Source organism: Colossoma macropomum, unplaced genomic scaffold, assembly GCF_904425465.1.
Source record: "Colossoma macropomum unplaced genomic scaffold, Colossoma_macropomum, whole genome shotgun sequence".
In the NCBI taxonomy this organism is placed as follows: domain Eukaryota; kingdom Metazoa; phylum Chordata; class Actinopteri; order Characiformes; family Serrasalmidae; genus Colossoma; species Colossoma macropomum.
The window spans coordinates 14,272,262-14,284,927 of record NW_023494796.1 but is presented as its reverse complement, the minus strand read 5'-3'; the positions used below and the strand labels follow the sequence as shown (position 1 = coordinate 14,284,927).

The 12,666-nt window shown below is 40.8% G+C and overlaps 2 protein-coding genes across 4 annotated transcripts in view; one reads left to right on the top strand and one right to left on the bottom strand.

Annotated features, from left to right (window-relative positions):
• Nucleotides 1-823: 823 nt before the first annotated feature.
• On the bottom strand, nt 824-6,755 carry mkks (McKusick-Kaufman syndrome). Of its 2 annotated transcripts, none has more exons than XM_036582878.1 (4): nt 5,412-6,755; nt 5,057-5,238; nt 4,831-4,941; nt 824-1,293 (listed from the first exon to the last, which is right to left on the bottom strand). In XM_036582878.1, exons 1-4 carry the CDS (start codon nt 6,391-6,393, stop codon nt 874-876), a joined length of 1,695 nt encoding a protein of 564 aa, XP_036438771.1. In that variant the 5' UTR covers nt 6,394-6,755; the 3' UTR covers nt 824-873. The 2 variants fall into 2 exon arrangements, with proteins under 2 accessions (XP_036438771.1, XP_036438772.1); XM_036582879.1 differs by having other exon boundaries at nt 5,111-5,238.
• Nucleotides 6,756-7,823: 1,068 nt separating this feature from the next.
• LOC118816475 (SLX4 interacting protein) overlaps nt 7,824-12,666 on the top strand; it is a 115,042-nt gene continuing 110,199 nt past the window's right edge. The window contains exons 1-2 of one of the 2 annotated variants that reach the window (XM_036582876.1): nt 7,824-7,937; nt 8,225-8,276. In XM_036582876.1, the coding sequence (XP_036438769.1) occupies nt 8,244-8,276 (33 nt within the window). In that variant the 5' untranslated portion in view covers nt 7,824-7,937; nt 8,225-8,243. The remainder of the gene's footprint in view (nt 7,938-8,224; nt 8,277-12,666) is intronic. The other variant, XM_036582877.1, reaches the window with a different exon arrangement.

The window sequence follows — 12,666 nt, the reverse complement described above, 5'->3', positions numbered from 1 at the left end:
CGTGTGCTTTATGTTGCTATGAATCAGTGACTGTAGCTTTCTCAAACACAGCTTTTAAAGCAAAAGTTTAAAATGGCTTTAAACCTCTGGTAGACTACACTGGATGGTGCTCGCAGGAGATCCATGGATAAATCAATGGGCAGTAAACTAACAAAAGCAATACCAAAGTAGACAGCCACAGTTCCTGTCAGAGGTCTCCACTGCAACAAGAATCCATGTATCTTGAGCAGGTCATTACAGTCGATACAAATATGAGAAATTATTGGTGTGACCTATTGTGCGCACTGTAAAGTACAATTGTGGGGCAATACTGTGAGCCTTGTTGTTAAGTGGGGTAGCTAATGTATCACTAAGCTAACAATATTTTATTTCTGCAGTTAAGGTGGACCACTGTGTATCGCACTCTTTCATTTGGCTTGTTAATTCACCTTCTCCAGTGTTTGAATGTCAAAACATCTTCCACAAAGTTTGCAACAGGCACGTTCTAAATGCTGGCCCTTACCTAGCCGACATTCATGAAAGTAAATGTTAGTAAAACTAGTCTGTGATTCTTCTAGTCTAGATTCTTCAGTCTTGGGTCTTTTGGTGTTTTCTGAGATCTTATGTTCCATGACTTTCCCAGGCCTGGAAAACCAAATTTCTATATTCCATGACTTCTTCAAGATGTTCATGACCGTACGAATCCTGCTCATTATTTGGAACATGCAGCCATTTACTGGATGTTGGTGATAAAAACTGTAAACTGCGTTCCCCATTTGGAAATCATGTGATTCACACGATGTAAATAAAACAAATACATTCATAATTCATGAGACAATTGAAATTCATTGTAATCAATAATTTTAATTGTGTCACAGATGTTTAAATATAAACTCAATTCACATCTTTGATGGTGTATTTCACATCCAGCACAAGACTGGCCATCTCTACTGCAACATTCAACGCACTAAGCTTGGCAGTAAATGAGTCCAGCAATCTGGGTTGACAATCAGATTTTTCAGTAAGTGCTGGAAAGAAGGAACAATACTTTGTATTTATAGAAGTCTTCTCCAGACCTGGCCTGTCCTTCACCAGGCCACAGCTGCAAGATAGCAAGGCACTGGTTTGGGAGTCCATGTCCACTGCTGTGACCCAGTGATGAGCATGGGTCAAGTCCATGAGACAGTGCTGGCCACCATGGTTCAGAGACAATGCCATAGTCTGCAAAGAGCAGCAGAATGCCTCTACACCAAGCAGGAACTGAGAATGTGAGCAGTTTAGAGCTGTGGCTGCTTTAATGGCCTTTGACTGGCTCTGTGTGGAATATAACCAAATATTTATGAATTAGCACACCAAATTAAATTCATGGCCAAGCATCTGTGAGCATGTACATTATAAATATAATTAGGAGGGGTGTCAGACTCTAGTCCAGGAGGACCACAGCACTGCAGAGTTTAGCGGTCTACCTCATTTAGGCCATTTTCTCCACAGAAAAACAGGAACTTTTTCAACAGGAAACCAACAACAGGTCAGTAATATGACTGGATATAAAAAGAGCATCCCAGAGAGGCTGAGTCTTTCAGAAGTAAAGATGGACTGAGGCAAAGTGGAAAAGTATCCTGTGGTCCAAAAAATCATAATCTGAAATTCTTTTTGGAAATCATGGATGAAATCCTCTGGGTTAAAGAGGAGAGGGATCATCTGGGTTGTTATCAGTGCACAGTTCAAAAGCCAGCATCCACTGTAGTATGGGGTGCGTTAGTGCACATGGCATGAGTGACTGGCACATTTGTGAAGGTCACCATTAATGCGGAACGATACGTGCAGGTTTTGGAGCAACACTGGCTGCCATCCAGATGACGTCTTTTTCAGGGAAGGCCTTGCTTATTTCAGCAAGACAATGCCAAACCACACTCTGCACGTACCACAACAGCATGACTATGTAATAAAAGAGTCCGGGTGCTAAACTGGCCTGCCTGTAGTCCAGATCTGTCACCCACTGAATACATCTGGCACATTATGAAATGAAAAATATGACAAAGAAGACCACAAACTGTTGAGACTGTTTCTTTGGCTCCCTACCAAAGCATCTGCATGAATTAGGTTGTGCTTCACATAAATCATATGTAAATAAGGCGCTGGTAGGCGGTATGTGATATGAACTAAAGCTGTTTCTTCATTTGCGCCCAAGTCTCTGTTTGTTCCACATTGCTCGAAAGTTTCATAAATTACATGCAGAGTAGTTTGTGCCTTATTAAAAGTGGCACACTTTATTCTTTTTCACGCAACTTTGGCGAATAAGAGTGATTGTACTTGAACCTATTTAACTACATAAATATCAGTTACATTTTACCTCACATTAGGTTGTGCCCCACACTCCCCCACATAGTACGTCACACGTAAGAAAATTGTGCACAGTGCCTTATTTGAAGTACAGTGTAGGCCTATACACTGTCAGGAAAAGAAAATACTGTACTGTACATTTTTGTTTAAGGTACAAACAATGTACCATGCTGTGAAAAAGTATTTGCCTCTTCCTAATTTACTCTATTTTTGCATTTTTGTCACACTTGAATGTTTCAGATCATCAAACTACTTTTCATTTTAGACAAAGATAATCCAAATAAACATAAAATGCTGTTTTAGAGTGATTCTATTTATTGAAGGAAAAATGCTGTTCAGCTCTACATGACACTATATGAAAAGTAATTGCCCCCTTAGCTACTAAATCAACCAGTTGACCAAATTTAATTGAATATTGGGTTCAATTTCACTAGCCACACCCAGGCATGATTATTGCCTGTGGAATCTAAACATCACTTAAATAGAACTGTCTGGCAACGTGAAGCAGGCTAGAAGGTCTCATATAGCAGCAGCTTCTAAAGAGATTCAAATACAAATGTGAAACACAGTCATTGATATCTACCAGTCTGAAAAGGGTTACCGAGTCTTTACTAAGGCTTTGGGACTCCTGCGAACCACAGTGAGAGCCATTATCCATGCATGGAGAAAACTTGAAACTGTAACTTTTGCCAGGAGTTGCAGTCCTACCAAAATTTCACCAAGAGGAGGTCACAAAAGAACCCAGACGAACATCTAAGAGCACTGCAGGCCTCGCTTGCCTCAGTTAAGGTCAATGTACATAATTCCACAATACGAAAGATACTAGGCAAAAATGCCATTCATAGAAGAGTTACAAGGCGCAACCACTGCTGACCAAAAAGAACAACAAGGCTCATCTCACATTTGTCAAAAAACATCTAGATGTTCACCAAGATTTTTGGGATAATATTCAGTGGACTAACGAGTCAAAGGTGGAACTTTTTGGAAGACACTGGTTCCGTTACATCTGGCTTAAAGCTAACACTGCACTTCACCATAAGAACATCATACCAACAGTCAAGCATGCTGATTGTAGCATGATGGTCTGGGGCTGCTTTTCTTCCTCCAGGACCTGGACAACTTGTCATAACTGATGAAACCTTGAATTCTCCTTTCCTGAAGGAGAACATCTGCCCATTAGTTTGTGACCTAAAGCACAAGTGCAGCTAGGTTATGCAGCAGGACAGTGATCCGACGCACACAAGTCCACCTCTGCTCAAAAGAAACAAACTTGGAATGGCCGAAACTTGAATCATATTTAGATGCTGTGGCAAGATCTTAAACGGGCAGATCATACTCAAAAACCTTCCAGTGTAGCTGAATTAAAACAATTCTGCAAAAAAGAGTGGGCCAAAATTTCTTCACAGTCATGTAAAAGACTCATCACAAGTTATTGCAAATGTTTGATTGCAGTTGTTACTGCCAAGGGTGGCACAACTAATTGCAAGGTTTAGGGGGGCAATTACTTTTTCCACATGTGTAATAAAGGTTTTGATAATCTTCAACCAACTGAACGGTCATTTAAAAGCTGCACTTTGTACTTAGTCATGTTGTCTTCATCTTATAATAAAATTTGTTACATGATCTCAAACATTTAAATGTTACAAATTAGCAAAAATAGGAGAAATCTGGTGAGGGTCAAATACTTTTTTACAGCACTGTATATGTAACCTCAAAGGTACAACAGTGGTCTTAAGGTTCAACAGTGTAAGTAAGTTTTTTTTGAAAGGTTCATATATGTACAAAAAAAAATCTAATGTTTTTTTTTAAACCTAATGTTTTAAAAACAGAAAAATCAAGACACAGTGCATGAGAGTCACTGCAACTTATGCAGTTGTTAAAAAAACATACATATAGTACAATTATGCTCCCTGATTAAAAGTACTGAAGACAAACCCTTAAAGGTGAATTCCTGCATAATTAAGATGTTGAGATGTAAACAGTCATTCCGAGTGGTTTGATGTGAAATGCTTCATTCTAGAAAAACTTGTTGACTCAGATTTCTTTACAGTGGTGGTGACAGGAACCTGTGGTTGTGATGTCTACAACACATATATATTCATTTTATTTACTATCCAAAACCACCAGTGAACCTACACATCTTCTGAGTTTTTATATGTAATGTTGATTATTATAAAATAGTGGGAAATCTAAAAAAAAAAAAAGAAATTTTCTTTGGGGACTGTTTTAACACCTTGCATGTACTTCTCCACCATGAATACATTCTAAAAACAATTTAGGCCAAAAATCATCCATTTTTGTTTGACAATTTTTGTAAACCAATGTCTCACCACTGTGAACAATTCTGAATTTGTAACCTTCTCTAGAGTGGAGCATTTCATTCCAAACCACTCTGAAGTATTCTGTTTAAATATTAGTCAGTTTAGCACCTTTTTTTTCTGGGAGAAAACAGAAGAGGGAGTTTGACACCCCTGTAGAAAGTAATCCAAAATAAAAACAAGTGCATACCATATATCTGATATAAGCAGACAGCAGTGTCTCTGTACAGCCTCCTCCTAATAGTGCATAAGGCTCCTTAAGAGTTAGTCTCAGTATGTGCTCTGCCCTTTGACATGTCACCTTTAACACAACAAAGAATGGAAATTATGTCAGAACAAAGCATAAATAAATAGGCAAATTATAATGTATTCATTGCTCTACATCAACAGCTGCTAATACATCAGCATCAATTAACCTTTAACTCATCTAACATGGTTTCATTTCTGTGGCAGAGCAGCATGGTGCTCACAGCTGGCTCTCCAACAGGAAGGAGCTGGAGCAGCTCTTTAGATCCTCTGCGATGGAGACAGAGTCCTCCCACCTGTCCATATGCTTTGTCCAGGACTGGAGAGTAGAGAGATTCTACCATAATGGCACCTGAAACACAGAAAAGAATAATGTGTTACATGTACTAAAAGGACTTCCTTGTACACCTGGTATTTGGTGAATAAAGATTCTGATTCTATGCCAAGTCTGTAAGTGGTTTTAACAACTGATTTCTTTCAAAGATGATGGAAAAACCAACAAGAAAAGCCAAAAATGTATCAAACCCGTCATTTGGGCAAAAGGCTCCATGAGTGCAGCTCCAAGCCTCTCGATTACCACCAGCCCATGTTCCCTCAAGTAATGCTGCAGGACTGGGTGAATCACTTTTTGACATGCAAACAGACCCACACCATCCCTGACTGCCTGCTCTCCAAGCTGCAGCAGCTGGTCCAAAAGAGCCCCCTCTGGATTCACTCCTGTGTGGATCTCCAACTTTGCCTCTCCAATTTCAGAGAAATCACCAGACAGAGATGTGCTGAATAACACAATTTTACAGGGACCAGGCCTCAGCCTCTGTAACTCTTCTGATTGCTGCATAGGTACTTCCACTAGCAGTCCTGAGAAAACTGCAGAGTCTCTCACTGGCTGACCTTCTAAAGGCACGGTCACTGTCCTGCCAAAGCAAGTTCTGTCGGATGAATCACAGGGAACAGACTGAAGGAAGGCCTGCACAGTGAGAGAAATTATATGCTGAGCCTCATCAGGGGTCAGCATACAGGCTGTTTTGCTTGTGATCACACTGTGGGCTAGAGCCATGAGTGACTGAATACTGTTGAAGTCCACCTGAACTTTGCAGCCACAACAATCTGAAGTAAGATAACGTATAGATTCTTTTAACAGCTGCTTGTATACTCGGCTTGCCGCTGCAGCCCCGAGGTTCAGTCTCTGGGCGTTTTCAACGAGGCCAATACAAAAGATGCCTGTGAACAAACCGCAGTCACCGAAACGCAATATGTGGTTAGTAATTAATGTTGCTATCAGTTTAAGCAGTGGCTCAGAGAAGGTGAGAGCTTTGAGCAACACCGCGGAGGTAGAGGTGGTCAGAACGTGTCCTCCCACGTTGTTGTGAATTTGTTTCAGCCTGCCAAACGGGCCACAGCAGGAGGAGAGCATGTGCCGCAGTAATGTCAACTTCTGAAATACTTCGGTTTGAGCAAGTGGCTCATCCGTGCAGAGAGATGGCTTTTTCTTACAAACACGAGACATTGCTTCACAACACCGCCGCCCTACAAGGAGAGATTGTAGCCCAACTTGCCCTTTTCCGACAAAATGTTCACAGTCTGAGGCAATTTTCCAGGTCGGGAGTTTGATCAAAAGGAAAAAAGGGCTCCGGTCCAGTTTCAGCTTTGTTTGTATCACGTGACTACAGCAGATTTGGGATTTTGAGTGCTTCGTAGCCGAAACTAAAAATCAATTTGAAAAGACAAAATATCTGTAAAACACTGACGTTAAACTCCCTGCGTCTTCGCCACCTGTCTGGATTTTATAAATCGTGTGGCGTTTATGGATACCCGCTATGAAGCATTATGCATGCAGGTTGGAGCAGCAGCCAGAGAATGTGTAGTGAGGAGAATCTCCACTCTATAATGTTATTCGCGCTTGTCAAACACTAGAGGGCACTCCTGAGTGAGTCCAAAATTCTAAATTGAAAGGGATTCTATTTGAGCAAAATGCTTATACGTTTTAATATATAAATCTTTTCACTACCTGAACACAGGACAGGCCAAAACATTTTAACACTGCTTCTATTTTTTCGAGTGCTTCTGAGCTCCAGATCATGTACGGTCATGACCTCACCGAGCGCGAATCGCTTCACTCAGCCAATGAGCTGATTAGCTCAGCAACCAATCAGCTCTCAACAGCAGTAATGCTAAGCAATCAGTACTCAGTACCAGTAATGCTTAGCGTCTCACCGCCCAAATCCGTTTACTGTAGAAAAAAGGAAAAATACAGGTATGGTTTCTTTGATTTTTTTGGTAAAATACATCCTTCTACTTTCCAAAATTAAAGGAAGGTCCTGAACAAATGGCTGGAAACTATTTTAACTTTTCGTTTTTAGCCGTTTAGCTCCATTCACCCCCATTCATTGAGGACTCGTTCGCGGGCGCCCTCTGGCGTTTTGCAGTTACGTTTTCGATATAACAGGAGAAACGGGAAGTGCCTATGTTCCCCTTAAACTGGCTCTAATGCAGTATCTGCTATGGTGAGTCTCAGATGGCTTCCTATGTCCTACTTAGTGCATAAGTAATAAAACTGTGCCTTCTTCACCCAGTTGCTTTCTAGCAGACGCATTATGTATTGTTTAGGTGTGAATTTTCATGGCCTACATAGCACACTACATAGGGAGTATGGAGCCATTTGAGATTTATACAATGTTTAAAATTTAAGTTCCTGCTTATAAGGGCACCGTAATGGCAACGCCGGTTCTAATTCCCAGCTATGAACGGCTTTTATAAAGGAAATCAATATGTGGTCTTGACTTATAAAACCATCAAATACATTCTATAAAACAAATATCACAGGTTACCTCATTTTACTCTTCTGTCTTATTCTTTCTAATAAATACGTGACGCCAATTATCAGGCAAAAATGAGAGCTACCCATGAATTTCTTTGGCAACCGTGAGCTTCGGGGACCCCGGGTTCACGTGACATTTTCTAGAAGCGCGGTAAACGTTTGGTTTTTCTGGCTGAAACACACGGTGTTTTCCCGCACTCGGGCTTTGGTTGTTGAATACGTCTTTGTTAATGGTAAAATAACGTTTTGAAAAGACTAAACAGAGTCATTTTAGCCGACATTGTAAAATAAAATCCTAAATGTGCAACGAAAACTCAAAATGTCAGTCATGTCCGCTCTGTTTAGAAGTCCGTTTACGCTTTTTAATGTGACGCTTTTTAATCTTAATTAATTCTCATTCATATTCACTTTGTAGTCCTATCAGGGCTTTATAATTATTAGAACAACACAAAATACTTCATGCACTTACCCCAATGGTTATCATAAAATACAGATTTTTATCACGTCTTGTATTTTTCAGGTGCCGTTGATTCTACGAAATGCAGTCCAGAATGCAGAAACTTGTGTTGAAGGTATGTAGCGTTAGAGATGTAGGTTACAGTTCTAAATACGGATGTAATTCTACACTCTTATATGGTTCTTCAAGGGTTCTTTAGTCAAAGGAATGGTTCCTTTTAGATCCATGAGTTCAGTATAGAACCATTTCATGCTGAAATTCATGCTTAAAAAGATGACTTCCGTGCTGAATAAAACATTTGAGTTGTGTATAGTAACATATAGTAAGTGTGTATAGTAACATATAGTAAGTGTGTATAGTAGAATGATCAGTTCTGTATTTAAAATAACATTTGAAAAACAGCTTAAGCTAAAAAAAAGAAGGTGCTTCATGTTTTTGCCACTAGAGGTCGACATTGCCTTACCAACTGCGTACATCCCTTCATAAGTGGTAAATTGCAAGTTGCACATTAGATTGACCACCTCTAAATCTCCTTTGGCCATCTGGCTAACCTTGTAATTTTGCGCTCATTTAAGTTTAATCTAATATTTTGTATGACAATCTTATGACTTCCTTTTAAGTCACATTCCAGGTTGTGTCCTAGATTTAGCTTAAGGTAATCATGGGTGCATCTGTCTGATCTCTCATCTTGCTGGGGAGTCTGTCCATCGTCTGAATGAATGTCAGGCCTAATGCATATCAGATATTTGTATTAAGGTTCAATCACTTTTTTCTGCTGGCGTTTCATCTCTTGAATGATTAGATCCAAGATTTTGGACATTAGTGTGGATCACATTACATCTAAGTTTAATGCTCAGTGTGTCCCTAAGGCTGCCTAACTTCTCTGTTAATATCCCTCTCTCCCTCCATGCCTGATTTTGCATGTATTTGTACTTTTTAGCTTTCAGTATATGTTTATATTCTGTAAGTATCTCACAGTATTTTGTGCGCAGTTCCTGATTATGTGGTTCTCTGTGTTTCTGATTGGATACATTTCTAACTTCTTGTCTCTTTTTTTTTGCAGTCTTGATCAAACCATTTGTTTGACTGAGTGCTCTTTGATTTGTTTTTCTTAACAGTTAGATTTGAAATTTGGATCAGCCACGTCGACTCCCTCTCTATTTTGGGGGTAGATATTTGACAGGAAGGAGTCAAGAAGCGTCGGGATTTTTTGGCTGTTGATGGCATGGACATATTTTTCGGTGCTGCTCTGAGCCCACCTGAGGGATTGTCTGAGTTTGTACATTTGGAGTTTGCCAATTATCATTTGTAGCTGTTCTTTTCAGGTATATATTAATTTGGCTGTGGTCAGAGAGGGGTGTTAATGGCTTGACTGTGAAGGCTCTCAGGAAGGTCAGGTCCAGATCTGTTATGGCATAGTCTACTATACTGCTGCCTAGAGCCGAGCTGACTGAAGGAGTCCCTTTGTAGCCATCCGTTTACAATGTATAGACCCAGACTTCGACAAAGCTGCAGTAGGTTCTTCGCATGTGCGTTTACTGACTTGTCGCAGTTTTTTCTGGGGGAGTAAGAGGGAAAATTAATATTATCTACTGTTATAAAGTGATCACCTTGAGTGCTGATAAAGTCTGGTTGGTCTTCTGTTCTAGCGTTTAGGTCCCCATAATTATATGGCCTTGTTTTTGGAAATGGCTGATTTTCATTTTCTAGATTTGGGAAGATTTCTTTGTTGCAGTAGGGGGATTTTAACTTGAAAATAGAGTTTGATGTCTTAATCACTGAACTTAAATAGAGTTATATTGTTTTTTTTTTCAAACTAACCGTTTCTGTTAATGCTCTTTACCTTTATGGTAATGGGACTCTTACCACAGACCGTGTCCCATTAGACAAGTGCAAATTTGGCTTAGCATTCCCTGTATGTCTCTGAGCTCAGAGTAATCGGGATTTGCTGGTCCACTGACAGCCTGAGCGTAGGTCAGTGTTTCTGGCCTGGTCTGGAGTTGTTGGGGAGGTGGGCCCTGGGGCAGTGGTGCAGTATGTGTTCCTGCCATAGGTGCTGATGCTGGCGGAAGGCCGGGGTTGTTACGGTACCTTGTCTGCCTATCTGGCTGTGCTGGATAGTGAGGGGCATGGTCTCGGATGCAGGGCTTGGAGTTGCTCCGTCTGCAGGTATTGGGGTGCATCTTGATGGCTGTGTGTTTGGGTTTCGTCCAGCTTTGCGTTGGAGTGTGATGACATTGCGGATCAGTGTGACGTCTTTCAATGTTTTAGCAAACACAGGAACTTACTCTTTGAATAGGTGGACGTGGTCATAGAGGTAGGCTGTATCCAGAGTTGGGTGGTTTTCTGAATTGTGTATGGATGAAAATCTTTGCGGGACAGCAGGGTGGAGTTGATGATCTTCGAATTAGGGAAGGTGTTGCTGGCCTTCTCTATCACTGCTCTCAGGGATATGGCCACTCTTTCTTGCTGAGCTCTGAGGTCATTTGATCCTGTGTGTATAATGATGTGGCTTGGTGATCCCAGTTTTGCCTCTGAGTAATTCCAGTGCTTTTCATGTAGAAGGCCACCAGATTTTAGCCACTCTGTGTCTGGGGAAGAGTTTTTTTCTCATCAATAAATTTACCGTTGAAGTCTATTAGAAGTGTAGTGTCCTGTTGGTCTGTGGTTCTTCTTTCTGCTCTGTTTGTGTTTTGGACACTGGGCTCTAGATGTGCTTGTTGGTTGGGAGGAGACTGCTGTGAGCTTGTGGGGGTAGAAGGTGGAGGAGGCATCTGTGAGCTGGTGGAGGTTGAGGTTGAAGTTGGAGGCTGAAGCTGGGTGGACGGGTTAGTCTGGGTGGAGTTCTGCTGTTAGAGGACTCTGTTGTTGATTGGAGGAGAGTAGCTGTTCTCTCAGACTGTGTACTGTGCTGTCTCTCTGTCTCAGCTCCTCTCTCAGTGCAGCCATCTCCTTCCTGTAGCCGTCCTTGTCTCCCTGTCCTTCTGTAGTTCTCTGACCTGCTCTTTCAGTTCAGCCAGCTGTTTTCTGTAGGTCTCTCTCTCGTGCTTCAGCTCTTTGTCCTGTTCCTGTTTGAGGACCATCTCCCGAAGATATACAAGCTCTACCTCCAGTCATGGGAAGTGCTCCTTTATTAGGGTAATGGAGGTGTAGAGTGAAGGGTCTTGGTCCTGCTCAATGTCCTGCTCCTGAGCTGAGGGCTCTGCACTGCTGTGTGTTAAGGCACATTCAGTGTCTTCCCCCTGTGGAATGTTTTCGCTAGATCTCTCCTTCTCAGCAATTTCTCTGAGATTATTATCCTTCCATCCATTACAGATGGCCTCTTTTTTTCACAGAGGGGTAGTGAGAAATCAAGGCTTTGTGCTATGATCTTGGGCGGTCAGAGTAAAAGATGAGATTGCTGATCTCACCAGTCTTATACAGGTCTGTGAACAGAGTTTCTGGCTTCTCTTTCAGGAGTTTGTGTTTAAACCGTTTCCTGGCAGTGTCACTCTTTATGTCAGGAGGGTAAGTGACTGTGCAGAATTGCACAGGACTGTAGAGTGAGGCCACACCCTCTTCAGGGCAGCAGGGGATGAACGAGGCTCCTTCTAATTGGCTCATTCTGAGAGCTCATTTGCATGTAGCTGTCTCGGAATATTGGAGAGACTTTTCAAATGTCAACAGTCAACTGACGATTTAGCCTTTAGCTTTTAGCTTAGCTTTAGCTTTTGTTGTCAGTCACTTAAAATATTAGTAAAATGTTAAATAATAATAATAAAATAAATGTTTTCTTTGTCCTCCACTGTAAAAAAAAAATAATGTCACTCAGAACTGCTGCAGCTGTTTATGAACAGTGCTGGAATAGTTGAGGAATATTGTCTTTTTTTTCTTGTTTTATATAGTTTTTATTCTTAGTGTATCCTTATGTGGTGTTTGCTATGATTATTTCAACTTTTCTCTCATTTCAAAACAGAAAATAACACAAAAATCTGGGAGCTCACACAGACATGACTGTGAACATGATATAATCTCCTCTCTCTCTCTCTCTCTCCCTCTCTCTCTTCCACTCTCTCTCCCTCTCTCCCTCCCTCCCTCCCTCCCTTCCTCTCTCTCTCTCCCTCTCTCTCTCCCTCTCTCCCTCCCTCACTCCCTCTCTCACTCCCTCTCTATAGCAAAGCACTATAAAAGTGAGATAAAAAGTTAATAATTAAAAAAAACAAAACAAAATACAAAACCAAGATTAATGTATGATAATGCAACAATTAAGAGAAAGTGTTAATTATCAATTAATAATGTAAGTATATGCAATAATAAAACACAACCTATTGAATGTGTGTATGTAGTTTATAACAGGAAAGAGAAGAAAAAAACGCTAATTATCAAATATATTTATGTGAGTAACAAGGGAAAAAAGAGAAGGAAAAAAATGACATCTATATTACATATATACATATGCAACACTGAGTGAAAGAGAAGGCTATAGTGTGGTGGTAACTCACTGTCCCGGAGTGTATGGCACTCAT

Coding starts and splice junctions, on each gene's coding strand:
- mkks (XM_036582878.1), bottom strand. CDS start 6,393: ATGTCTCGTGTTTGTAAGAAAAAGCCATCTCTCTGCACGGATGAGCCA. Junction 5,239..5,411: donor GCCTTTTGCCCAAATGACGG/GTTTGATACATT, acceptor TCTGTGTTTCAG/GTGCCATTATGGTAGAATCT. Junction 4,942..5,056: donor CCATGTTAGATGAGTTAAAG/GTTAATTGATGC, acceptor GTTGTGTTAAAG/GTGACATGTCAAAGGGCAGA.